A 27,750-nucleotide genomic window follows, 5' to 3' on the forward strand; every position below is an offset into this window, starting at 1 on the left:
GGGTCAGGCCCCTGGCTGCAGCCTGGTGCTCCCACGTTGGTGGACGCCCCGGGCTGACCTCACAGGCTGGGCCCTGGGTCCTGACTGGTGCTCGGAGTCTGCTCAGCAGATGTTGTGGGTGAGGTCAGTCTCCAGCCGGGATGCCCCCATTTCTGGGGCCAAAGAAATGCCAAGAGGGAGTGTCCATCCTCCCTTGAGGCAGCCCTGCCAAGCCCTTCACCCCTCTGGGCCTGGGCCTTCGTCCCTGTGAGTTGGGCATGAGCTCACCTTTCCTCGTTCGCCGATCACCCAGAGGAGGAAAGCATTCAGGAAATGCCATTGTTGGAAAGGTTCCGGGATGTTCATTTCACAGATGCCCGCACAAGGGAAGGGACTTACCCAAGCTTGCACACTTAGTCAGAACACACCTGGCCAGGATGGTCTGTGTGGGAGCTGCCCGGGATAAGCGAATGAGTCAAATGCTCCTGGGTTGAATCCACGCTCTGCCTGTTGGCTGTGTGGCCTTGGGCAAATCACTTTGCCTCTCTGAGCCTCTCTTCGGCTTCTCATCTGTTACAAGGGCTGGATGACGATAACGATGCCCACAGTGGTGATTACCCTTAGCCCCTGCATTTCCGTTTAATTCCGGGTCACCTGGACGAATAGGGCCAACGAGGGCCTTCTAGGAAGGGAGATCTTGGCTCTCCCCAAAACACAGATGCTGAAGAACGTGGCTTACAATTTTGAGTTGGGGAGCTGCCAGCAGCTTACTGATCAGAAACAGCTAACTTCTGGGCATTAACTGTGTGCCAGGCACCAGGATTAATGCCTTCTACAGGTTATCTGTCAGCTAGATGCTGTTATATCCTCATTTCACAGTCAAAGAAGGAAGCCTGGAGACCGGAAGTAGCTTGCCTGGGGGTGCGCAGGGGGAACCCAGGCCCCCAGGCTTACACTGGACTCTGTGGCTCCCGGGGAGACTAGAAACCGTCTCCTGAGCCCCCAGGCTCTGGATGGAGGCAAGACTGCTGCCAACTTGGCCAGAGGTCCCCGGAGGCTCAGAGGTGGCCGGGGCCGGCCCAAAGTCACACAGCAGCCCCCCTCCCTCCACCTGGGCTCTTTGCAGTGACCCGGGGCCTCCGGCCCCCTATCTGCCCATCTGCATCTTTCTCCGGAGTTGTCTTCACGGCTGAGCAGGCACGGGGTGTGCACAGGCCAGAACTGTGGACCGAGGCGCCCAGCGTGAGATCTGGATTAATTACCAGCCAAGCCGGACTGGGTTTTCAACACCGATTTTAACTCTGGGCAGGAAACCTGGAATCTCGTTGATGGTTATTTGAAACAAATGAATTCCCCAGGCCTCACACATCCTCGAAATCCTGGCTGCCTTCGAAGGCTCCGTGTTGGGCTCGTCCCGTCAGGCACACTCTCTTCATCCTCCTTGACTCCTTTGGGGGGGATGGGATGGGACTGAAGCCACCGCAAAGCCGGGCAGCACAGACTCGGGCTGACGGGCCCACGCAGTCTCCAGCTGTTTAGGGGCAAACCCGGGATCTGAACAAAGGTCAGCCCACGATTTAGCAGGTCTGCCCGGCTGCCTCCTTTCCTGCGTGAGGAGAAGAGCGGGAGGTCAGACGGTGCTTCTTGGAGACTGTGCTGTAGGTTTAGGCCTCTCTCTTGTGGGAAATGGGGAGCCATTGACTGTCGTTGAGCAGGAGGGTGCCCTGGGCGCACGGAGCTATGTGGAAGCGGACTGGAGATGGGAGAGGGTGGAGGTGGGGTGGAGGACAGATGAGGTGGCTGTTGCGGGTTCTTGGGGAGTGATGAAGGCTGGACCAGGCTGTGGCCGCTGGAATAGATGGAATGTTTGAGTGACGGTCGCATCCCAGGCAGTGTGTTGGGCATTTACCTTCTCTCATTGCCTCCTCACAATTTTCCTGGGAGGAGGCTGTTATTGCCCCATTTTATGGGCATGGGCTGGTTGAGGAACTCACCCAAAGCACGCTTGTAAGTGGCAGCCCTGGCATTTGAACCCAGGCCCGTCAGATGCAAAAGCCTGTGGCTATGCCCCGTCTGTCGCACTGCCTCCCCGTGGTGCAAAGATGCTCCATGCGGCCTTGGACAAGTGCCTTCCCCGCTCTGGCTCTGCCGAGAACTTGACTGAGCCCTGAGGTCTCCTGCTGTTGCATTTTATCAAATTTTTGGTGGAGCCCTGGGGAGAGATGACTCATATTCCTTTAGTTCCTTTGAGGAGAATGTGCTAGGAGAGGAGACCGGCTTCTAAGCAGACAATTCCCCAAACGATAGGGTGGCCTTTAAAGTAGAGGGAAAGACAGGACTTGGCTCAACCTGGGGGAGGGATCAGAGAAGGCTTCCTGGAGGAGGTGACACTCTGAGTAAATTCACCGGGTAATCGAAGATGAGAGCTTCAAAGACTGAGAAACAGCAGCTGCAAAGCCCTGAGAGCCCCAAAGAGCGGGGGTTCCTCAGGTACGGACCTCTGAAGACCCCTCTTCTGGGTTTCTGTGCCCAGAGCTCTAGACAGGTTTGTTGAATGACTGCTTGAAGCCATTCTTTATTGCCACTTGGCACTAACGCTGTCTTCTTATTTTCTCTTCAGGGTCCCCCTGGGCTGCCTGGGCTCCCTGGACCCCCCGGGGCACGGGGGCCACGAGTAAGTGATCACACGGAACTTTGATTGGCTCTCGGGCCTGCGTCCTGCTGCCCCTGAAGTCCCAGCTTTGCTGTGTGTCCTCAAGCTGTTCCCTGCCCCTCTCTGGCACCGATGTTCCCCTTTGTCCCTTGGAGTGGACTTAGGGCTCTTAGGGGCGCTGTGTGGACAGACACGGCACGGGATGGCGATGACCTCTTGCAGGGTCTCTGTTGTCCACTGTAGGCATCGCCCTTGGCAGCCTCCTTGGCAGTGGAGAAGGGGTTTCTGAAGACCACCTCCACTGAGCTGATGGCCTTTGGTGTTTCTCCAGGAGAGAAGCTGACCTGGGAGGACGTGACCCTTGCATCCATCTTCCCCTCCCTGCAGGGCCATCCTGGGGGCGGGGATGCTGACATAGGCGCTGGCTGGGCTGTGCCGGCTTGGGGATGAGCTCTCTGTGCTGAGAGCTTCACCCGGGCGCTGGAGGAGTGCTTGGCAGAGCTGCGGTGGCTGATAGGAGCCAGCCCGAGCCTGGGAGGGAAAAGCAGCTCGTGTGTGTCATGCCTGGCGCGTTGCTTACGCTGCTTTATTTGCTCCCCCTCTCCAGAGCGCCCACGGGCGAGGATGATCACTGTCATTTCAGAGATGAGGGAGCGGAGCATCTAGGAAATAGCAGAGCCGGGGCTGGGACCCAGGCTCTTCACCATATGCTGGGACCCTTGGGGGGTCCTCTTGGAGGGGAGTCTGACCCTTCCCAAGAGGGCTGGGACCCACGGCGCCTGGCATCTGTGCCCAGGCTGAATCAGCCTTTCCCACGCTGGGTGCCTGGCGAGGCCCTGGCAGAGAGAGCTGCCTGGGGCATATTTTTAGCTCGGAGCCCAGCGGATGGTTCTGGTTATGCAATTACTTGAGCCCTAGTTCCCTGCAGACCTGGCCCTGTGCTGCCTGGGCCCAGGGCTCTGGAATCTGCTGTCTGAAGCGGCATTTCCTCCTGGCTTCAGAGGCTCCGTGGAGCACATGCCCAGAGCTGGGGACCACCGAGGTGTCACGGACCCTGCCGGCCCCGGGAGCTTGCAGCCTGGGACCAGGATGAGGCCCTTTGACCTGGCGTTCCGGGCTCAAGCGTTCTGCCCGGGGCCCCCAGACCCCTCCCGAGGCCTCCGGCCTCCGCACTTGAGCTCCGGCGGTCCTCTCGACCCAGCGTGCCCTCCTTTGCTAACTCTCCCTCCATCCCTGGCTCAGATCAAGCGCCGCCTCCTTTTCTGAGGACCACCCCCTCCTCGGAGCTCCTGCAGCAGTTGACTGTCCCTCTGGATGGCACAGGTCACTTTCTAAAAGCTCCCTTTGACCTCTGAACTCTGTTGGCTGAGCTGCCTCTGAGGGATCTCATCTTGTCTTCCCAGCCAGCCTGAGAAATTGGTTCCAATATTATCCCCATTTCACAGGTGGGGAAACTGAGGCTCAGAAAGGTTCAGTGACTTTGGATAAGGTCAGACAGGGTCATTGCAAGAGCCAGGATTGAACCAGACAGTCTGACTCCGGAGCCTATGATCTTAAACCACCTATTATGCTGATTTTTCCATCTGCTGACCTGAGCCCCTCTGGGCAGAGACGGACTCTGTTTCTGTCTCTTTCTTACACGATGCCTAGCAGAGTGCCCCACAAATGGTTGCGGACAAGTTCTAGTCCGAGAGCCAAGAACATTTCCACCAAGAAGCTGTGTGATCTTAGGCAAGTCCCTTCCCCTCTCTGGGCCTCAGTTTCTGCATCTATAAAACGTGGGATCGTGGTAAGGCATTCGCAAGGTCCCTCCCAGCTCTGAAATTCCACGAGTGAGGGAATGACTCTCCTGACATCCTTCTCAGGCTCTCTGTGTGCCCCCACCCCCGTCATATTGTTTCTAGACTGGAAATTCCATAGATCATAAAATTCCAAAGATAATAGCATGCTAGGATTAAACTGTCCCAGCTCCCTTCTGCACAGATGGCGGCTCTGGAGCACAGAGAGGGGCAGGGCCTTACCTGAGGTCACCCACAGCTCTGTGGCATGCCCTATCCCACCACCACATACTCCCCCGGCCCAGGGAGGGACGGTGGGGAATCCCTGGGCCCTCCCCCACCCTGCTTTCTGGGCTGCAGCATTTATAGAATTGGTCTGCTTGGCTCCCAGTCAACTATGTGCTTCGTTTCTCTGCAAGGCTGTGGCTGGAGCGGGGTGGGAGGTGGGGGCAGGGCAGTGGGGAGCCCCCACCCTCACAGGCTGCAGATGGGTGGTAGAGTGCTCCAGCCCCCCATCTTTGGGGCAGCACCAATGGCGAGAGGGGCTTGCTCTTGACCTCGCCTGGCACAGCCCACGCCTGGTTCTGGGGTGCTGGAGGGGAGGGGCCCCTCCTCCAACACCCCCCCGTCCCCCCAACCTTGGCCCAATTCAGGCTGAGCTGTGAAGTTCGTCCCGGGGAGGCTGGGTTGGGGTGAAGATCTGGGGTCTTCCAGTTTCCCTGAGACCACCGAGTCCCAGCCACTCATAGGACAGATGGGGAGACTGAGGCTGGGCGGGAAGGCTCAGAACTGGGGCCACGTTCGCATCTGGGTTACTTCCATGTGCCAGGAGGTGGTGTGTGCTGGAACATCGGGAGGGGCCCAGAGGGGTGATTATTTAGAGGGAGGGTCACCTGGGACCCTGTTATGAATCCCCCAGGCTGAGTGAACTGCTGGATGCTGCTCCGTCTCCACACGGTCGGAGAAGGGGCGGGTCTGGGTTCAGGCATCGAGGAAGGGGGAGGTGCCTGGGTCGGAATGTGACAGGCTGCAGCTGGGAAGTTGGCCTTGGAGAAGGAGGAAGGAAGCGAGTTCATACACAGTTAGCCAGATGAGTCAAGAGGGGCCGGGGATGAGGGCAGTGTGTCTGGAAGCTGGGGTGGTGGGGGGCACCCGTTGAGGTGGCTCTCCCCACCCCCAATACCCCAGATGATTCTGTCTGGACAAAGACCCTTAGGATGCACCCGAGTCTGAGGGCTCCGTTTATGTTACTAGCTGCAAGATGCTGGTCCAGGCCCCTTGCTGGAGAAAGTGGACATAACAGGCCCCAGCTGTGGTAAAGGGGATTTGGATATGGCCTGGAAAAATCCAGGGCCATAAATAAGCCCTGGACTTGAAGCCAGCAGGCTGGGGTCCTGACCCCCGCTTGGCCACCACTCTGCTGCGTGACCTTGGCCAAGACTCTCTGACTCTCTGGGCCCGGTCTTCCCAGCTGCTTCGTGGTCCCTGGAGGACCCTGCAAGCTTGGAGCTTGTCAGCATCTAAGAGAGAGCTCTGACCACGTGTCGTGGCCAGAAGAGGGATGTGCCTTTGTTGAGAAGGGGCCAAGTGCCCCCTCCACTGAACTCTCAACTCCAAAGGCTCAGACAACAGCCCCGTCAGAGTCGAAAGAGTGGAGAGGCTCCGTTAAGCAGGAGGAGTCCTGGAAGGCTCCTTGGAGGAGGTAGCATTTTAGCCAGGCCTTGAAGGATGGCTTGGGTTTCTGCTGAAGGGGATGGATGGGAAAGGCACGCCAGATGATGGGAACAGCGTGGCAGAGGGGATGAGGGAAGAAAGTTCCAGGCGTGGTCCGGGGCAGCCAAGAGCTCAGAGTGCTGTGAGCCCAAGGAAGCCAGCCTGGGAAGGGCTGACGGGGGCCGGCGGAGAGAGTGCGGACGGGCTTGGGGAGCTTGTGCTCTGGAATCACACGTCTGAGCTTAAGTGTTCTCCGTGCCCCTTAGTGGCTGGGTGACCTAAGAAAATGATAAACCTCTCTGAGTACCGGCTTCCTTGTCTTCAAAATAGGAATCATGGTAGCGCCTCCCTCCTGGGTTAATAGGCTAGAATGAGGTGATTCATGAAAGGTGCTCAGCAGGGGGCCTGGCGTTCAGGGAGTCCTCCCACAAAGCAGGCCACAGTTGCCTTACTGCTAGGACTTGGCTGGGAACGCGGGGAGGCCCAGCGGACAGAAGGAACGTGCCAGACGCCGCGGTGGGAAGTGGAGTGACTCCTGTTTTCCCCTCACCTCCTTTTCTCTTTTCCCTTTCAGGGTCCTCCTGGGCCTTATGGAAACCCAGGCCTCCCTGGGCCCCCGGGAGCCAAAGTGAGTACTTGCTGTGGGGTCTGGAGATAGGGCCGTGAGTGGGTGCTGGGGTTAAGGCCACGTTTGGGGCGCTTCCTGGGGGCTCCTGGTGGGAGGGCCTCGGGGTTGTGGTGGGGGATCCACATCCTGGCCACAGGCAGTCTGTGAGCGCCTCCCAAGTCGCAGGCCCCGGGCCAGACGAGAGACCCAGTGAGGAGTTGGGAGTTTAGCTTCTGATTCGGAGGGACTCGGGGAGAAGGGCAGCTGGAACCGAGAGCCCTCGAAGGCAGTAAAGAAAGGTCATTTACTGCTAAGGGGAAGGGCCTTGAAGGTCTGATGAGGGAGGTAAGTTTTCCTGGGTCGTAAGACGCACCATGGGGAGAAATGTCAGGTTTTGAGATGGGGCGAGACTTGCAAAGATCCTGTTTGAGAAAGAGCACTGGATGCCGTGTGGAGGATGGACTTGGCGTGGGGACCCGAGCAGAGGCGGGGAGACGGGGGAGGGGTGGTGACACGGGAGAGAGGAGGCCAGCCTGGCAGCTTAGGGGTGTGGGAGGAGGGGAAGTGGGTGCGTCCACAATGTGGAGGTGACATGGAGAGGCCTCAGTGATGGACAAGAGGAGACAGACGGTGACTCTCTGGTGTTAGCCTAGGTGACCGAACCCAGGAACCTGGGAGGAGGAATAAGATGACGTTGCCTTTGGGAACCCGTAGCCCAGCCAGGTGGAGATGCTTCGTGGACAGACCTTCTGAAACTCGGGAGAGCTCTGAGCTGGGGGTGGAGCCTTAGGGGGTGGCCAGCCCAGAGATGCCACTCGCCTTGGGGAACCTGCTTGGAATGCTCCAGTTAACTTTCAGATGAGACCGGGGTGACTGGTGCTCTGATGAACGCGGGGAACACTAGCCCTGGAGCTCCTCGGTGCATTCCTGGAACAGCTCCTCTGGCGCACCAGCTTGTCTGGGAGTTTGGGACAAAAGTCATACGCAGGCAGCCTTGGATATAGGACGATCTGGCACAGATTGCTGGCGCAGGGCCCTTGCACAGAGCTGCAGGAGCACCAGCCTCAGCACCTGTAGATGTGTGACTCTCCGGCCAGGGCTGGGCTGGGCTCCTTCCCCGGAAGGCAGCACAGAGGCCTCAGGGGGCCAGCAGCTGCCTGGAGCTGCTCTGGGTTTTCTCGGGTCAAATGTCGATGATGGTGCCCACCGTGTGTTGGATCGTGACTCTGCACTAGGCGCTATGCGTGCACTTTATGTAGCTTGTCTCATTTGACCCCTGCAAAGACCTACAGAGATAGATGTGGATACTGTACCCATTTCCAGATAGGGAAACTGAGGCTCAGGCAGATTAAGAGATGCTCTAGGAGACGACAGTGAGACCTGCCCCCACAAGTCAGGCAGAGAGAGGGGAGCTCTTTCGGGGATTTCTGACTCGCAGAGGCCTTGGGTCTCCCAGGCCGTGGGGCACGTCAAAATCCCGAGGACCAGCAGCAGTTCGGAAGTGGCGGGTCTGTTCAGGAACGTGCCTCTCTTGGCCTGCTCTGGGACTGTCCGGTCTTTCCTGTTCTCTTTTGCTCCCAGACTGACCCCTGTTTCTGTGGCAGCCGGTTCCTCCCGTTCCTGCTGGCCCGCCGCTGTGGGGCCTCTGCCCCAGGCCCGTGGCAGCCCCAGCCTGACCTGCAGCCCTCTCCCATCCTGCCAACAGATACGTAGAGGCAGGAGGAGGGCCCACCAGCTGCTTCTCCTGCCATTTGGAGGAGCAGCTCTAGGTGCGACGAGTGAGGCTCGTAGCTAGCAAGTGGGTCCTCCTGGACTGGGGACTTATGGCTTCAGGGCCTCCTGGACAGGACTCCAGCTTGCTTCTGTATATAACAGATAAGGGGGTGGATTCCAGAAAATACACTGGAGTGGGGGTCTGCTTCTCCCCTTAGCGCTTGCATGAAATGTCAAGGGAGAAAGTCGTGCTCTCTGCCTGGACACTTGGCTGGGAGCCTAAGGGGTGAGCAGAGGTGGACGCAGGACGGGCCATGTGGGTGGCAGGCCGGGGTCTGCCAGGCGTGGGCCCTGGGCTGCCCTTGACCTGTGGCAGGGCCAGGACAGGGTTAAAGAAGGGCTCTCCCAGGATGGAATTCCTGACTTAGCCGAGATAGGAAGAGAATGTTGTGTGTCTGCAGGAATGGCTGAGATTCTAGGGCGAGGGTCCTCACAGTTTATCAGATCCCCTTTGGGCCTGGGAGGTGACCTGGTGGGACTGTGGGGCTGGCCTGCTCTGGGATTCTCTGGCTCCTCCTCTCTCACATGGTGTCGACTTCCAGAGCCACCTCTGGGGCCACCCATCCATTCATCTCCCGTCAGTCCACAAAGCTTTATGGAGCATCTACTATGCGCTGTTGATGGAGAAGTCAGCCAAACGGGCAGGACCTGCCGTGAGTCTGGATGGGTCACTGTGCAGTCACTCCTTCAGCTCATTTACTGAGCCCTTGGGAGCCTATGGCCTGTGGGATAAAGATCCCGCTGCCAGACTGAAGGATGGGAGAGACCAGTGGGTGGAAGAAGCTCCAGAAACAGAGACAGCAAAGACGAGGGACTTCATCCCTCTTGAGGTCGCAGAGGAGTGATACCCAAAGGGCCCAGGTGACTTGCCCGGCTCACTCGCAGTGACCAGCCATGGCAGGGCTTTATTTTGGATCCTTGGGTTTGTCTCCCGGAAGACACTTGTCAGGGCTCCATAGCTGGTACAGGCTGGAGCCAGACTTCAACCCCGCTGCCTCCTCCAGAGCCCAGGTCTTCCCATGTACTGGTGACTCATACATCCCACGCTCAGATCCATCAAGAGGGTGTCCCCCTCCCATGGGGAGTCAAGATCAAGGACTTTGAGAAGCCAGAACCCTCGGGAGGCTGGCATTAGCTGACCTTGGTGGCCCAGGATGGAGTCATCGGGTTGATTCCTGTATCCAGTGACTCATGGTTCTTGCTGCGGGAAAGCACCGCGGTTAAGAGCAGAGCCTCTGCAGCCAGAGGGCCAGAGTTCACATCCCGGCCCTGTCACCTCCTAGTTCTGTGACTGTGGGCACATTACTTGGACTTTCTGTGCCTCCGTTTTCTCATCTGGAAAATGGGGAATGAGAGTAGCTGTCCCCTTGGGTTGTCATGAGGAGTCACGGAGTCACTTAGAGCAGTGCTGGCCTGAGGCAAGTGCCAGGGATGGGTCAGCTATGAGCACGTGCAAGACGCCGGGCCAGCAACGCGGCACAGACACGATGTCCCCATACTTTTGAACACAAGCCAATTACACCCATAAACGTAGAATTACACCATGATAAGGGCTCCCTGTGAGAGGCACTGGATGCTGGGAAACCCCATGAAATGGGAATTCCCAGAGGGTGGGAAGGCTGAACTGAGAGCTGAGGTGCAGTGGACCAGGCAGAGGGGCAGGAGGAGGCTAGGGGGCGTGGGAGGCCTGGCAGGTGGTGGTAAGACTTTTGGACTTTATGCAAAGAGTGGCAGAAAGACATGAAAAGGTTCTCAGCAGACGTGACATGATCAGAAGAGGTTTGCGAAGGCCACTTAGGCTGCTGGAGAGGCAGAGCCTGTCGGTACCCAGCAGGGTGAAGGGGGCCCATCGGGGAGGCCTGGAGCTGCCCTGGTGAGGATGCTGAGGCTGGACCGTGGTGAAGTCGGGCAGGATGCAGGGCTGCGGTGCAGGTGAGGAGCTCTGGGCCAGAGGCAGGTGGGGCTCCAGCTGTGCGGAAAAGCAGCGCTGCCTTGCCAGCGAGGAGGCCCCTGGCCCTACTCCCCTTGGCAGCCGGCCGTCCCGTCCCTGATCTGGCCTGCTTGTTTGAGGTGCATTACCCGGGATTGCTATGGGCCCTTGGGCACCAGGGAGGCCACGCAGGCGAGAAGGGGCATGCTCGGTGACCCAGGGGACTGCTGGCAAAGCTGGTGGGAGCGGAGATGGAGACAGCCTCAGCCTCAGCCTACCTTTCCCCCTCCTCTGATGACTGAGGTAGGGCATGTTCCTTAGGGAAAATGGGGAAGAGTCTAGAAAGCATCAAGAAGAATGCATGCATCCTGCAGGGGCCCTGCCAGTGATAAACACTGAGCGCACTTTGAGCAGCCTGGGGACCCGGGACCAGCCAAGAGCTTTACGCACTCTGCAGGAAAGATCTTGTTACCTTCGTTTTACAGATGAGAAAAACGAGGTCCAAAGTGGCTAAGTAACTTGCCCAGGGTGACATTTCTAATAAGTGGCAAAGACAAGATTCGAACCCTCTGCCCGACTCCAATTCGTACTTTTAGCCACAAGGCTGTTCAGCTCCACAGCTCTCTGGCCGTCCGTCTTCTGTAGATTAAACAATATACGTTAATCAAGATGTGTATATATATATATGAATATACACATAAATGCATACATACAGTTATATGAATAACTTAAAATCTGCCTTGCACATAAGTGCAGTGTAAGTGTTTAGCTGTTATTTTGTGAACTGCGTCCTAGAAAGACTGAACCAATTCATGCTGCCGCTAGCATTAGAGATCTTAAAAAGATAATTCGTTATTGTTTTCACGTCATTTCACTGATGATCGATGAGAAGAATGTTTTTCTTACATCTGTTTTCCATTTGTACTTCACCATTTATGAATTTGTTAATTTTTTGGGTTGGAATGTTGTCTTTTGTTATTGATTTGTAGAAGTTATTTATGTTTAGATATTAAGGTTATTTAGGCTTCATCTGCCTTACAAATATTTTCCAGTTTGTTGTTTGCCTATTAAGAGTATTCTTGATGATTTTCACAAATGGAAGTGTTATCCTTTTTTCTTTTTTGACAAACAGTAATAGCTAATACTTATTAGGAACTCAGGATGTCACGTGGTTGGGAGAGCACGCTACCATATGTAAAATTTATGGTTCTTTAATTTTACACTTCGACATTTCATTCCCATCCTAAGACCAGATAGATATTCACTATATTCCTGGTCATTTCATAATATCATTTGTACTCTTAAAAACTTAAACCATCTGGAATTAATCTTCATGGAGGTGCATATGAGGAGGGCCTCGGACTTAATTTTCTCCCCGAAACTTAACCATTTATTAAATAACTTTTCCTCCACTGATTATTATATGATAGACCAGGATCTATTTCAGGCCATTCAAATATGTTTCATTTCTCTGTTTTTATATTTTTATGCTAGTAAAATACTATTTTTTATTATGACATTTACTGTCTTTATACTGTGTTTCTTCCTCTTCCCCCTTTTCAAAACTATTTCTGGCTATTTAATCTGTCAGATGAACTTTATAAAGCCCATCTTAATAATTTCCTTTAAAAAAACTCTCTTGGGGTTTTTACTGGAATTGTATTAAATGTGTATATTAATTTGTGAAGAATTAACATCTTTAACATATTAAGTTTTCCTATCTAAAACTCTGGCATGTCTTCCCATTTGGCTGAACTTTTAAAACATCTCTTAGTAAACTTTTATAGTTTTTATTACATAAACCCTGCACATTTCTTAGTATTTATACTCAGAAATTTTATATCTCTGTCGCTGTTATGAATGGGCTTTTTTCCCCATTATGTTTTCGAGCTGGCTCTCAGCTATTGAAGAGAACTATTGACTTTTGTGTATTTGTATGCTTTGTGTTTATTTTATCACCATGCTCTTTACTGAATTATCTTATTGGTTCTTACAGTATTTCAGTTCGTTCTGGATTTTCTAGACAGGCACTTATATGGTTTGCAAAAAGGGTGTATTTTTGTCTCCTTTTCCTCAGCAGTTAGTAGTCTATTTGTTTTTCCTGCCTTGTTGCATTGGCTAGAAATTCTAAACACGTGAAATAGCAGTGGTGATAGTGAGAGTCCCAATGAATCGTCAGAGGATGTTCCTGGAACGGGACCAGGTCTGACCTGGTCCCAGCCCTACAATTCTCTTTTGAGACTCCATTCATTCATTTGTTCATTTGTGAAATATTTTGTGATGCCTCCTCTGGGCCAGGCCCTGTGCTGGGTGCTCAGGATCAGAGACTATTTGCACAGGGGACCCTGGCCAGAATTTCCCTGTCCTTCATGGCTTGTTCCTCCTCTGTCTCAGTCCCTCTGTAGCCTTCATCCATCCTCCCAACCCAACCTGCAGGAAAGGAGCTCATAGTTCCCATTCCCACTGTATTTGTAGCATTTATGGTGGAGGCCATACCTTCCCATCCATCTTCTAGTTCTGCAAGGCTCTGTTAGCTGGTCCAGGGGGAGTCTGCTGTTCCCTACACAGAGAGGGAAACAGGCTTGTCCAAGGTCACACAGCTTCGCTGGCTGGAGAGCAGGTCTGGCGACCAGGTTCTCGTCCTCACCAAGGTGTAAACGACTAGTTAGACTTTATATACTCCTTTTGTCTTTTGCTGGGGAATTTGCAGGAGCCTGGCTGTGAAGACTACAGTCTTCTCCACCCCAGAAGTCACACCTTCACCTGCCCCCGGGTGCCTCAGGCATCCCGGGGGCCGACACTTCCTCTGGCTTCCTCCTGGTCTTCCTCCAGCCGAAGCTTAGCTGAAACCCCCTTCAGGGCTTTCCCTGCCTTCTGGGTCAAGTTCTCCCCGACTTCCTTCTGTACCCCGCTGGACCGTAGTTTTTCATCTGCAGTGTATTGAAATGTGAAGAGTTTGGGCTCTGGAACTGGACTGCCTGAATCTACATCTCGTACCATCTTGGACAACTTATCTCCTCTCTGGGCCTTGGTTTCCTCATCTGTGAAGGGAGGGGCGTGGTCGTTGCTACCTCACGGGTTTGCGCGTCCAGGGTTCGAAGGGCGCTCAGGAAATGCAGGTGTTTGTCTTCCTCGCTGGTCTCTCTGGTTCTCCCGCGAGAGTTCTCCGCAGGCACGCGCTGTCCTGCGGCCTGCTGTGGTGTTCCCTGTACGCATGGCAAGCCTTGGCTTGTAGTAGATGTTCAGTAAATGTCTGTCCTTGTGGGTGTTGCTGTCAAGCAGGGATTACCCCTCCAGCACTGTGCTGGCTGCTGCGAATGCAGAGAGAAACCCACAAACAACTGAAATGCCCCAGATGCGGACTCTGGGCAAGGAGCAAGTCCATCATCTCTTTGGATCTCAGTTTCCCCTTTTGTAAAATGACAGGACAGGATACACGAAGGCCCACCTCCGAAAGCTTTTTAAGCCCAGCTCCTCTACCGGCTGCAGACCGAGGTGGGCAGGGGCGGGTAGGGAGAAGCTGCTGTCCTTTCTTGGCCATTGGAATCCTTGGTAGCCCTGGGCCTGGCCGTGTTCCATGGACATAAAAGGCCCTGGAGCTGGGCTGGTGGTCTGCTGAGGGTGGGAGAGGGTCGGAGGGGTGGCTGCAGGGGGCGGCAGAGGGTCCCAGAGGGGGGTTCTGCAGAAGTGACCTGGAGGGGCCCAGGTGGCCAGGGAGTTGGGGTCCTAGCAAGGAGGGGCTGGCCTTCAGCTCAGGGCAGCTGGAGGGAGTGTCGGAGATGCATCTGGCCTTCCCATTGGTAAACGAGGGCTTTGAGGCCAGAGAGACCTAGTCAGACCTTGCCTCTTAGCTGTGTTTCACCCCAGGCTGTGACTCAGCCTCTCTGAACTCCGGTTTTGGTGCTGAGTGACAACAAGTGGGTGTTAAGAGGACTAATGGAGTTGCTGCATAGAGCGGACCCAGCAGAGTATCGGGCACGGTGCGAGTGGGCAGTGAAAGACCCACCTATCCTCTTTAGGGCTCTGTCCAGTTTGGGATGCAATGATTTCTTGTGGGGAGTGACTGAGTCAGGATTTGAAAGGTCTGGGTTCTGATGAAGAAAAGAACCGAGCGGGAATTTAAGTTGGGCAAACCGCTGGTCCCATGTGTCACGTCCGTTATCTCACTGGCTCCTCGCCAAGAAGCCTGGGAAGCTGGCAGGTGCGCGTGCATGTGCCTGTGTGCGTGTGTGTAGGTATGTGCGTGCCCCCGTGTGCATGTGGGTGCACGCCCGTGTGTGCCTGTGTGCATTCTGTGGCCCCCATTTTAAAGGAAACAAAAACTCAGGGAAGTGACGTGACTTGTCTGAGGTCCCAGTGTGAGTTCGTGGCTTCACCCCAGAACTTCGAATTCAGGGTCCAGCTCGGGGAGGGAGCAGGGGAGTGAGGGCGAGGAACGGGGCTCAGGGGCCCTTGCAAGGTGGCGTCAGGGTGGCCCGACTCTCCAAAGGACCGTTCCCTGAGCAATTCGTCCAGGTTGGGCCAAAGGAGCGAGCTGCGGCCAGGGCCCTCTTCAGCCCCATCAGAGACACAGCTGAGAACTCTGTGGGCCCTTTCCCGGAGCCCCGTGCTCTCAGGACCCAGGAGCCCTATGATGGGGACACTCCCATAGGCTGGGCACAAAGGATGCTTGTCTCTGAGGGACCCACCGCGTATTGGTTTCTCCTCTGTTGCCTGCCTATTCTAACTCATCGGGTGCCAGCACATCCGAGAACACAGATCTGGGAGTCACATCTTCAGGGTCCTAGTCTTAGCTCCGCCACTGCCTCGTCTTGGGGCCTCAGAGAGTCCCTTTCCTTCTCCCAGCCTCAGTTTCCCCGAATGTGCTACGGGGATCATAGCACTTCCCTTGCCCGTCTCATCGGGCTGTTCTGAGAATCTGGTGAGGTGGGGGATGTTGCAGACTGGGAAGCGCTGTACACAGATGCGAGCAGGTGTCGCTGCACCGACCCTCGGTAACTAGAGTGGTGAGGTGATCCTGCTGGAAAATAGGGAAGCATTGGGCCTTCCTCTTGCGCGGGTCTCTCGGAAGCTCTCTGAGAGCCCCAGGGAAGCAGCCCAGGGGCAGTCCCAGCACCGCTCACCTGCAGGGACCCGTCACCCATGTGCCTGGCCCAGAGATCTGCAGGTTGGTTGGGGAGGGTCCATTCCAGCTGTAGCTTGAAGAAGATTTATGGTCTGGCTTGTGATGATTAGGGTGTTGGGGGGTGACTGCCTGAGCAGACGCCTGGCAGCAGGAAAGCACAAGGCGTGGCTGAGGAACGGGCTGTGGCCTGGGCAAGGGGCAGAGGGACCCCATCTGTGGGTTTGGCTGGTGGAACGAGAGCAGTCTCGACGGGATGGCTGGGACGAGATGACGGACGACTTGGGATGCCCCAGGAGGTGTTGGGACTCTGTCGTCATGCAATCAGTAGGGAGCTATGGAAGGTGTTAGAGCAGAGGAGTAATGGGATTGGGGAAGACCGCTCGGGAGCTGTGTGAGTGAGGGATAGAGGGGCGGGCGTTTAAGCAGGGGACAGGGCTGAGAGCCGTGTTGTGGGGGGAGATGTCCTCTCTAGACGACTCCGCAGCCAAAGTGGAACTGTTTCTGTTACAGGGACAGAAAGGGGACCCCGGGCTCTCACCAGGAAAGGCCCACGATGGGGCGAAGGTAGGTTTCCAGGGACCCCAGTGCTCAGGGAAGCGGGGGAGTGGAGAGTAGGGAACCCGTTGTGCTCTGGGACGAGCCCTCCTGGCAGAGGCCACTGCATGACCGAGGCAGGGCGGAGGGAAAGTCTGGAAAGGTCGGAGTGTGGTTGGCTGTGTCCTCAAAGGCCTTCCGCTTTCCCACCAAATGCAAAGCCCGGCTGCTGCCTTCTTCCAGGGTTGCAACCGATAAAAGATTTTGCCTGTGGACACACCTTTGGTGAATGGTCTTTTGCCTGACGCTCTGCGTAGCTTTCTGCAGGGCCCGCTAGGTGACCCCCGGCATCCAGAAGCTTCTTGGTAGCACGTGCTCAGGAAGCTTCCAATAGACAGTCAAAGTCCCCTCTGAGGTTGTTGATTCGAGCAGATGGGTCTGTGGATTTCCGGGAGGTGGGGAGGGAATGAGCTGGAGCTTCAGGGCCTCCGGACTCTGAAGGGCTCTGAGACCAGAAGGTTCTCCTATGGAAGAGAGAATACTCCGGCCAAAGGACTTCATCCGTCTCTGAAGCATCCACCCCAGAAACTAAGCAAGGGGCCTGGAGGGAGTGCAGGTCATGTGGGAACAGGGGAACCCAGAACTCCAAATAAGGTCCCCCAGCGTTCCCAACATCTGTATCCTGGAAGGAATGCTCCAGTCCGTTTGGCTTCCTTCTGGACACAATGGAAGAGCCCTCCTGACAGGCCCAATGCTGCCTCTCAACCCAGCCTCCTGTGCTTGGGCACACAGAAGTGTCAGCTCCCTTGATTTCCCCTAGATACGGGTGGCTCATTCCTTCACATCCTCCCTGATAGGTTTTCTCATTCAGCAAACAATTCTGCCACCTACACTCCCATGTACTCCTTATCAGAACCTTATAAGCCAGGGCAGAGGGGCCCAGTTTGCAGATGAGAAAACAGAGGCCCCAGAGGGGCGTGGCTTGCTGGAGGCCACACAGCTGGTCAGGTGCACAGCAGGATTTGTGCTCAGGTCTAACCGAGTCCAGGGGCCCTAGCTTCTCTCTTGCTCCTGGGTTGTCTAATCATGGGTCCCATGGTGGTGGCAGAAATCCCCCCTCCTGGGTGACCGCCATGCCCAGCAAGGCTGAGGAGTGGGCAGAAGGGACGATGTCTCAGGAATGCAGAGAGGGAGCTGGTGGGAGTGGGACCAAGGAGTCGCATGTCCCCTGAGGCAGTGGTTTTCAAACCTGGTTTTAGGAAGAGAATCCATTCCCCGCATGGTACCTCCTGCGGAAGTCCCACCTATCAAATACGTCAAATAGAGTGACTAGCTTGAGAGGGGGGATGTTGGGTCCCCCACCCGCTCAGCTGCCCCCCTGGGAGACCCCTGAGCCTCCTCTGAGGTCTCTGTGAATCCTCTTTGTAAACAACTGGCCGTGCGAGGTCACACTTTCAGCTGAATGAGTCTCTGTCCCCTGCCCCCACCTCACCACCTTGTCTGTGTTTTTTAGGGCGACATGGGCTTACCTGGGCTCTCGGGGAATCCAGGACCTCTTGGACGAAAGGTACGCCTCGGTTGCAATGCTTTGCCCTGCCCAGTGGGCTTCTAGCCAACGGCGTCTTCGGGCAGGAGCTGTGTGCTGCCCACCTGCCCGCCCGCCTCTCCCCGGCCCCCCCAGCTCCCTCGGGGCGTGGGGATCATGGAGGGGAGGGGAGAGAGGTTTCTGAGTGTCTGTGCTGGCCTGGGGGCAGGAGTCACCTTGGCTTGGAGTAGGTCCCCCCCCCCCCCCCGCCCCCCCCCCCCCCCTTAATGAGGCATGACAAGAAGTGGCACTGGTTTGCTGTCCTTCCTCTGGGGCCCGGCTCCTCCCGGGCAGGCCCTCCTGGGGAATCTGTATGGTGGTGGAAGGAGCATTGTCAGAGCAAGGAGGGCCCCGAATTGGTTCGGCTCCACCTCCCACCAGCTGAGCGGCCTTGGGTCTGCGCGTTCCCTCTCTGAGCCTCAGGCTCCTCCTACCTGGGATGGAGACATAACCTCCCTCCCTCCCTGATCCTGCACAGCCTGGGGCTGTAAGCCTGGAGCAAGGCCTGGAGCAGAGAAGCTGAGACACGGGTCCTACCGTGCTCCACCACTTCTTAGCTGCGTGGCCTTGGGCAAGACAGCAACTTCTCTGAGTCTGATATTCGCCCCTTCCTGGTATGCTGCAGGGGAAGGGGCGTGCTCCATCAAGTGATGAGTTCTCTGCACATCCGGTGCTGTCGTCCTGCCACCCTGCTCCCACCCCTGCTTCACTATGCTCATGGAGTGATGTCTCTGAAGGCCTTTGGGGGAAAGTCTGCCGTTTGCCTAGATGCTGGCTCTCTGGCTCACACCGCCCTGGGATCCCTCTCCAGCTTCCCAGCCAAGGGTCTCCCATCCTTCAGACTCAACTCTAGTTGTGCCAACTCTAGGAAGCCCTCCAGAACCCCAGCCTTCAGGCCGGGAGCCTCCGCCCTGCCAAGGACCCTTAGCCCTTCTTAGCATAGTTATTTTTGGCCCCAAGACCAGCCTCACCGACCAGGGTGTGCAAACCTGTCGCTCTCCCTCCTGAGCCTAGCACAGGGCCTGGGCGTAGGAGGTGTTCAGGACACAGAGGAGGACAGCGCAGGCCAAGGGGCAACCACGTTTTGCAGGAAAATCGCCCATTGCTGATGGGTTTTCCAGTAGATCCTTCGGCCTAGGGCCATCTCTTAAGCTTCCACCCTGGCTCCCAGCTGTGACCACAGCTGCCCTCTCTCTGGGCCATCTGGTTTCCATCTGGACGGCTGTGGGGTCTCCTGGCTCCATCCTGTCCTTGCTCTGAGGGTCTCTGTGGCTCGGAAGGACTTGGAGCATCCCGTCCCCCTCTCCCCTTCTCCTCCACCCTGCACGGTCAGAACCGGCCACGCCATGAATCTGAAGCCGTCCGGCCCAGACGGGGGAGCGTGGCTGTCCGCGAGCTGGGGAAACGGTGATTTTTGGCTCCGAGAACACAGGGGGACTCCCTCTCCCCACTCACTTCCCCTCTGGGCTCCAGCACTTTCTGACGGATGAGGTGTGAGTGGAAAAGTCTCCTTCCAGGGCCCGGCTCGTAAAGCCGCTGGGGGTGGTCTCACTCTGCTTGGGGGTGGGAGTCTAGCGGGGGTGGCGGGAGACGGAAAAACAGCCTGGCCTGGCTCCCGCCTGGGGCTGCAGGGCTTGCTGCTCTCGGCAGATGTCCAGGGAGGCCGAGAGCGCCCAGCCGAGAGGAGCCAGCTCACCTGAGCGGGAGAGGCATCCTTTCTAAGTCCAAGAAGAATCTCTGTGCGGTAGGAGAGCGATTTGGCAAAGCCATTTACACCGAGTCCCTCAGGCCCCAGCCGAGGCGAACATGGAGGAGTTGGTCTGTGGCTGGCCCGTGTCACCTGCTCCCAGAGGGTGGGGGATGGCACATGGGGGAGCTCAGGTCCCAAGGCAGGGCCCCCTGACCAGTTGTGGGGGGTCAGGGAGGAGGACAAATGCGGTGGGCAGCCAGGGCTGAGATCGTCACTGCTTGTAAGCGGTCTCTCCTCCCACAAGCATCTTTGGTGACAACAGTGGCCACTTTGCGCTGGGTCCTGTTGAGTGGCTTTTTGCATCATCTCATATAGGGGGCCTGAGGGGAGAAGGAACATCAGTGGGTGAGAGGTGAGGCCAGCATCCTCTGTCCTCTGCACCAACACGTTGAATTTTGGTGTCACCTCAGAGCGACACCAATAATCCTGTCCATTCATTTATTTGACAGAATTGACTGCATGCCTGTGGCGTGCCAGCCACTGTGCAAGCCAGTGAGTCGAATAAATAGACGAAAGTCCCTACCCCTTAGAGCGTGCGTTCTTGTTGGGGGAGAGACAGTAAAGGCAGGACAGATCTAACGTGTGTGAGAAGACGAGAGGGCAGTGGGGAAAATTAGGCAGCTAAAGGGGGTTTGGTTGGAAGGCTCCCATATTGCCTAGTGTGGCAAATTAGAGGTGGCAGAAAGGGTTACTGTCGCTCGTCACGTGGTTTGCTCACAATAGCCTCCAAGAGTTAGGCAGTATTGTGCCCATTTTACAGCTGAGCAAACTGAGGTCCGGTAAGTCTCTTTCATTCACTCATTCATTCGTTCATTCTTCCAGTCATTCTGCAAGTATGTCCCTATATACCAGGCCCTGTGCCGACGCTGGTGTTAATGCAAACGAGATGGCCTGGGGCCTCGTGGAGAGTGCAGTCTATGGCACTGGTTCCCAGCCCCACCGGGCGTTAGCACCAGCTGGAGAGCTCGGGCCGCGCCACAAGGCTTCTGATTCGGTTGGTCTGAATGGGACCCAGGCACAAGATTCTCACGTGCAGCCAAGACTGGGAGCCACTGGCTTCGTGGAAATGCCTTCTGGGGTCACTAAGTGGATTTGAACCCAGTCTCTGACCCTCGGGCCTCGTCTATCTCCACAACGCTGATTAAAACAGCTTCTTAAATAAGAGCGGGCCCATAGTCAAAGGAGGCTCCGCCCACGAGAGGGTTTGTTTCTCTGCCTCCCGGGCTCTCTAAGGGGCTTTGCTGAGAAACTTCCCCAGGGCTGGGCAGGCACACACACCGGGTGGGACAGACCTGGATGGAATCCCGCTCTGTCCCTCTCCTGCTGTGTGAGCTCAGGCAAGTGGCCCCACCTCACTGAGCCTCAGTGGCTTCATGGAGCCGTGGAAGCATTAAATGAAGGATTGCATCCTCAGCACCCAGCATGAGGCTGGCACGCGGTAGGCACTGCATACATGTTTGTTGAGTGAATGAATGATTATGATGATCATGGAGAAGGCCCATCAGTCATCTTGCTTAATTACCAGTTAACTGCCCTCCACTAGCCAAAAAGGCTACCAGAACCCTATTTGCGCCTTGGAGGGCAGAGTCCAATGCTGTCCCTGGTCTGACCTTCTTGCCTTCTCTCTTCTAGAGCAGGGCTTCTCAACTGGCTGTGATTTTGCCCCCCAGGAACCATTTAGCAATGTCTGGAGACATTTTTGCTCATCAGACTGGGAGGGGCTTGCTAATAGCTTCTAACAGTAGAAGCCAGAGATGCTGGTAAATAGCTACGATGCACAGGACAACCGCGCTGCCACAGCAGAGACTTATCCGGCCCCCAGGGTCAGCGGTGCTGAGGCTGAGAAACTCTGCAGTGTGGAAACCCTCCCTCCGACCATCCCTGTCTGCCCCGGGCGTTGCTGCCTCCCTGTGCTGGCCGATCCCCCGACATGCTCGCTCCTCCCCATGCATCTTCACCTAGCTGTCTCTTGATTCTGTTCTCAAATGCCATCTCCTCTGAGAGCGCCTCCCCAGCGCCTCCGAGCAGAAGTCACACCTCTCTTCTTCTCACGCCAGCCCATCTTCTCAGTCTCTTTGGGACTCTGCGGTTTCTGGCTGGCAGGCAACTCTGCTGATGTCCTTGGCACGTTTGTCAGAATGGAGCGAGCGCACGGAGGACCTGTCCATCTTTGTTTCCTCAAGCGGGGCTTAGCACAGTCCTGGACGCGTGCATCTGCTCTGTTCCACATCCCCCTCCCCGGCCTGTGGTAGACATCTCTAAGGGATCTTTCTTGCCAAGCCTCTGAATGGCCTCTGAATCTTTCTTAACACGTTGCCCCAGGTAAACAGGACTAATGGAATGAAATTGGTACCCAAGTTGAAACTTCCTCCTGGCTCCCTCCTGCAGCCCTCACCCTACCCACCAGCCCTCCCTAAGCCGCCTGAGTTGGCTGCTGTCTGTGGGAAGTGTGGGAGGCTGTACCACAATGGGAAAGGGGAGGGGATCACCTGGGAATGTCCTGGGGGAGCATCAGTACTTCTCCTTTGTTCCGCTTCATAAGCGTTTAATGCCCACGTCCCCTTCTAGAAGATGGGGACTGAGTTCGCTTTGTTCTCTGGGGTATTCTCAGTGCCGGACACAGAGGCTGGCTCCTCTCTGAGGCTCAGGAAGCCATTGTTGAATGAATGAACAACTGGATGAATGAAGGAGCCATAGAGAAATTGTCCCTTCCTGCCCGACTCGTCTCCAGTACCCACTGAGCAGAGCTGGACATCAGATGCCCGGCTGGGGCGTGATGGACTGTACTTTTGAATAAGCCACACAAGAAATTTCAGCATCCTTTACTTTCTGAGCCAGCAGGATGCTCTGAGAGGTCAGCTGGGGAAACCGACGTCCAGAGACGAGCAGGGACTCTGCCAGTATCATGCAAGGAGCCATTCTGTTGGTGTGTGTTCCTTCCTCGTGGATCCTGTCTGTTAAATGGGGCTCTCGGTCCTGCCGACTGCCTGGTGTGGCCTGCAGGCAGCCAGGGTGGCAGGAAGTTGAGTGGGAAGCCGTCTAGAGCGCTCAGCAAGGATGGCGAGTTCCATTTTACTGCAAGAGGAGCCGGGGCCTCATACAGGCTGGGGTGGAGCCAGGGTTGAACAGCTGAGGTCCAGGCACGCGTCGGGTCCCCAGGACCCCCGGGCAGAGACAGGACCCCCCCGCCCCCACCTCGCCCCCTTTACCCAAAGCCCAAATAGCGTCCCCGCCGACGGGAGACTGTCTACAGCCCCAGTGAGGTGATGTCTGGTTTCTCCTTGAGCATTGTAAGCAATGATTAATCTGGCTCCCAAACCAAAATATAGACGGAGTTCTATTATAAACACCGTCCTGTGGAGACCCGCCTGCTGGGCAGCCAGAGGTCCCTTGCGGATTCTGTGGTCCCCGGGGCTCCCCAAAGCATCTGCTCTCCCCTCGTACTAGTCAGGCACTGCTCACACGGAGAAATTGCTGACCGCGGGTCCACCTTGCGGTCAGTGCCCGCCCCGTAATTGCTGGGGCCCTGGGGAAGATGATGGTTTAGATGCTTCTGGGTCCTGGGGCTCTGTCATTTGAAGCTATTTGGCTGGCCCTGGCTTGGTAAACACTCTTAGGGTACTTCCAGGGAGCACACAAACCTGACCCCACGCCCCCCCCCCCCCCGCCCCCGCCCCATGCTTGGCTGTCCTTAGTCTGTGCTGCTCATGGCCAGCCAGGAGAAACAAGTGCTCGTGGCAGTGTTCAAGGCCCTTCAGGGGCCGCGGATTGGGAAAGACCTAGGAATCGTGGCCTTCTGGACAGTGCACAGCCCAGCGTGTCCAGAGTCCTGGGGAACAGTCTGGGCTTGGCCAGAACTTGCTAAGTAACTCTGGGCACGTGCCTTCCTGTCTCTGAGGCTGAGTTTCTTAGTCTGTCCAGTGAGAAAGGAGGTTGTTGAACTGATGGCTTCAGCCCCTTCCAGCTCAGGTCCTGCAAAATCCTGTGACTGTCCGCTGCCCCCGTAATGCCGCAGTGATCTGGGAAGGTGGGTCCGTAAGGGGGTCATTCCCTGGCTGGCCCTGTGGCTCTTCTAGACTCGCCTTGGGCCACAGTAAGTATGTCTCATTCCATGATTTGGTGGCTAAGGATACAGGGATTGGAGTCACAACTGGGCACTGCCCCTGGGCAGCTGTGTGCCCTCAGGGAAGTCTCTTTACCTCTCAGAGCCTCAGTTTCCTCATCTGGCAAGTGTGCATGGTAATTCCTCCCTCCAAGGGGCGATGGCAAGGATTTGATGAACTGATATATTTAGGGCTGTAGTGCCAGGCTGGGCACAGGGCAGGCCACTGTCTGTGTCCCTGATGATCATTCGTTTCCTTTTGGCTGCATCCTGAGTAAAGGGTGAATTTGAAACCTCCTCCTGGGACTTCCCTGGCAACACTTCTCTGCTGAAGCTTTCATTTCCAGCAGGTTCCTTTGTGGCTGCAGAGGAAGCCACAGGCGCAGGTGATGCTCAGGGCCTCCCTGGTGCCCATTCACTGTTCTCTTGGCATCCTTGCCCCGTTATCACATTGGCTCTTTCACCAACCCCTTGAGGCAGGCAGAGGATGGCAGAGTGAGGCTCAGAGAGGGCAATCTCCTGGGCTGAGTCACACAGCCTAGAGCTCAAGGCTTGATTCAGCTCTTCATGGGAAAAACCTAGACTTGTTCTCCCTCATCTGCCTCTCCAAGCAGAGAAAGGTTAATAACAGTGATTATACACGTCATATTGTGGCCCGTCCCTGCTCGAAGCCCTCCTGTGGTTCCCATCCCTCTATCTGACCACCCCACCCCTCTACCCTCACCCCTCACTCCTTCTGCTCCAATCGCATGGGCTTTGTTCCCCCTTGAACACCCCCTCCCCCACCCAGAGCATGCTTGCCTCAGGGCCTTTGCACCTGCTGTTCTCTCTGCTCCGAATGCCTTTCCCCAGAGAGCCAGCCCTCCGTCCAGCTCCCTCACCTCATTCCTCTCCGCAGAGTGGCCTCTCTGCCTGTTCCCCTGCGGTCGCCACCCCTCCCAACACTGCCATTCCCTGTCCTCAAACGCTGCTTGCTTTTCTTCATAGCGCTGGTCACTACCACACACTCTCTCCTTCTTAAAAATTTTATCTCTAATTATGGTAAGAAAACCCACATAACATAAAATTTACCATCTTAACCACATTGAAGGGCATGGTTCTCCAGAACTTTTTCATCTTGTAAAACTGAAACTCTACAACCGTGAAAAGAGCACCTCTCCATTTCTGCGTCCCCCAGACATGATCTTTTATATTTATTTGTTTTCATAGCTCCTTAATGGGACTGGGAACTCCATTAAGGCAAAGATGTTGTCTGCTCCTTCATCTCATGCCTACACGGTGCTGGCACATACAAGTTCGGTAAATGTTTGTTGAATGAATGAGTGAAATATGAAGATCGAAATGATAAGAGCAGCTGGTCTTTACAGGGCCCTTGAAGTCAACTGTGCTAGATGCTTTACACGCATTATGACATGCTATCCACTCACCAAACCTTATATCCCCACTTTACAAAAGAGGAAACCGAGGTTCAGAGAGGTGACGTCAGAGGCCTCAGGTCACACAGCCAGCTGGCAGTGAAGCAGGCTAGGAATCCAGATCAATCTGAAATCAGAGCTCTTAACCACCCTGCATGCTGGCTGCTGGCGGTGGCCTGTGCCTCAGTTTGCCCGCTGGGGAACAGAGCACATGCCTCAGCTAGAAGGATCCCACCAGCCGTGTTCCCTCCGTCCCGTGGGTACTGGCCTGAGATGCGGCTCTATCACTGAGCAGCCTGGAGGCAGGCATGAGCTGGTGCAGGGGAAATGCTTGTAAACTCCCCGACCTCTTGGATCCAGCCGCCTCTGCTGTTTGTGACTCAGAGTCCCGCTTCCGGGCGTGTGCGGGGTGCCGAGTGTGCACACCTGTGTGTGTTCGTGTCTGTGCCTGAGCCGTGCGTGCCCGGGACGCCTGCAGGGCTCCGGATGTGGCCTCAGGTGTCGCAAGGACCGGCGGTGAGTGTCAGCCTCCTGCTCCTTAGCAAGGGGACATGGGGCACGTGGCTTCAGACTCAGTTTTCTCCTCTGTAAAATGGAAATAATAACCCCTGCTCCCGGCCTCCCCACCTCGTCTGGCTGTTGTAAGGACCAGAGGAGGTCATGTGGGGTAAGCGGCAGTGCGTACAAGGGGTCTACAGGCACTCTGTGTGTGTGTGTGTGTGTGTGTGTGTGTGTGTGTGTGTGAGATACAGAGTCTTGTTTATCACCCTCTGGGGGAGACTTTGCACTCGAGTTCTCAGACCCCACAGCTGAAGGGGACTCAGAGTTCCAACCCCTTCATCTGAGGTCCAGAGAAGGGCAGTAACCCAGCCAGAGTCGCACAGCAAGTCCGAGACTGTCTGAACCAAGCCCAGGGCTCCCTGTCTGCAGGGTCTAGTGGAAATCGGTGCGGCCGCCTTTCTGAAGTGGAAAGCCCCTGCTCGACCCGATTTCACAACAGCCCCAAGCTGGCAGAAGCTTCAAGTCTGGGCTTTCCCTTCCGAGAGCTCCTAACTCATGAAGCGGCTCAGGTGGTCGTCCCCAGCGCCACCGAAAAGCGAGTATCATTTTGGTTCTCTTGACCTGGAGACCTCGCCTTGGACCATGGGAGTCGGGCCAGGGGCCGGAGGGTCAAGGCTGGTGCTGGGATGCTGCCGGAGTGCTGCTCAGTCAGGCATTCGCATGACCTCTTCCCCCTGGCATAGTTACTGGGACCAGTGGGAGGAAGGGCGACCGCTGTTTGGCTAATATCCTTGGTCAGTATTGGGGAGATCTTTTCCGAGGGGGGCTTTATGAGAAGGGGCAGGTCCTGGCAGAAGATCCGAGCATCACATGGTGGTTGAGCGCATCCCACACCGTAAGGTCCCGATCGCTCCACCCATCCACTGAGGAATCCCTCTACCCTTGCTTCTGAGGGTGTCCCCCTTGCTCTGGGTTTGGAAGGAACGGTTGGGACACAGTGTCGCTCTGTCACAGTTGCTGTATCCTAATTCAGCTCACAAACCTGCCCGCGGAGTCAACAACCCCCTGAGGTCTTCTGCTCTCTGCTGCTGGCAGAGGAGAGCCCAGAGGAGCTTGCTAACTGTGCTGTACTCATCTCCCTTGGGCGAGCATCTGCCAAACCAGCCTTGCATCCGTGCCGCGGTACAGGCAGCGCTCAAAAGGCGGCCAGGGAGCCTGGGCCTCTGCCAGCCGCACGCCCAGATGCGTCTTCCCAGCCTGATGCGGTGTCTTCCCCCCCACAGGGACACAAGGGCTATCCTGGACCGGCGGGGCACCCCGGAGAACAGGTGAGGGCCGCCGCCTCAGCCCTGCCCTGCTCGCCTTCCCTCGCTGCAGCCCCTGCCCGGCCCCGGCCTCCTCCCCGGGCCCCACTCCATGAGCCAGCCCCAGAGCCAGGCCGTGCTGCCTCCCATCCTGCTGGCCCCCCCTCCTCCCCCAGCCACATCTGTCCGAGAGAGCTGGAGTCCACGCCGGCCTGGCGTTGGCATGAGCCGCTCCCCTCCGGTTCGAGGCATGAATAGCTGGCCTGTTCCGGGCGATGTTAGGGGATATTATACACGCCGCCACGAGGTTTGCAGGAATTTTGGCTGCCCCAGCCCAAGTCAAACAGCAGCCACTGCCAGCGTGGGAGAGCCAGCCAGCCTGCTCAGTGCGGTCTTATTCCTGGGCTGTGAGCATGGCGGGTTTTGTCCCTCCGAGCTGGTCTTACCGGTTTCACAGAGGGGCGGGCTGGGGGGCCCAGCGGGCCCGGTGGCTTCCCCTTCCTCCCGTGGCATCTCACATTCCTGCCCTGCTCTTTGTCCATTGTGAGCCCTGGTCCCCCAGCACCCCCCAGACTGGAGCTGAGCTGGCCCTCTCCCTTCCTCATGTTTTTTTCCAATTCCTTTGCAGGGGCAGCCGGGACCTGAGGGCAGCCCAGGGGCCAAAGGTTACCCTGGCAGGCAGGTGCAGTATATGGCTTCTGGAAGCTCTGTGGCCATGGTGGTGCGGAGATGGCCACGGGTGACCCCCGGGTAGAGTGAGGCAGTGGGCTGGGGCCAAGGAGCTGCGCCCGCCGATGGGGGGAGCCCTGAAGAAAGGGCTGTTCAGGGGGCGGGACCAAGGAACCCTCTCTTTGAAGCCAGTGGGGCGAGGATGCTCAGTAAGAGCAGAAGAAAGAGGACTGCCCATACTGTGGGGGTGGGGCTCCAGAGGCTCCTCCCACTGGGGGTTCCTCTCTGGGCCATCTTCTTGGGACCCTGGGGTACCTGGGGGCTCAGTTTGA

At 56.4% G+C, this 27,750-nt stretch overlaps 1 protein-coding gene across 9 annotated transcripts in view; it reads left to right on the forward strand.

The window, feature by feature from the left end:
- The window catches only part of COL27A1 (collagen type XXVII alpha 1 chain), a 144,543-nt gene that overhangs the window by 18,081 nt on the left and 98,712 nt on the right, over positions 1-27,750 (forward strand). For 8 of the 9 annotated variants that reach the window (XR_006890740.1, XR_006890724.1, XR_006890723.1 and 5 more), the window contains exons 4-9: positions 2,600-2,653; positions 6,698-6,751; positions 16,069-16,122; positions 17,606-17,659; positions 26,729-26,773; positions 27,378-27,431. Coding sequence is in view for 6 of the 9 variants with exons in the window: in XM_046676692.1 (XP_046532648.1) it covers positions 2,600-2,653; positions 6,698-6,751; positions 16,069-16,122; positions 17,606-17,659; positions 26,729-26,773; positions 27,378-27,431 (315 nt within the window). In the remaining 3 variants the exon portion in view is untranslated. The remainder of the gene's footprint in view (positions 1-2,599; positions 2,654-6,697; positions 6,752-16,068; positions 16,123-17,605; positions 17,660-26,728; positions 26,774-27,377; positions 27,432-27,750) is intronic. The other variant, XM_046676698.1, reaches the window with a different exon arrangement.

The sequence above is a fragment of the Equus quagga genome, chromosome 1, assembly GCF_021613505.1.
Source record: "Equus quagga isolate Etosha38 chromosome 1, UCLA_HA_Equagga_1.0, whole genome shotgun sequence".
In the NCBI taxonomy this organism is placed as follows: domain Eukaryota; kingdom Metazoa; phylum Chordata; class Mammalia; order Perissodactyla; family Equidae; genus Equus; species Equus quagga.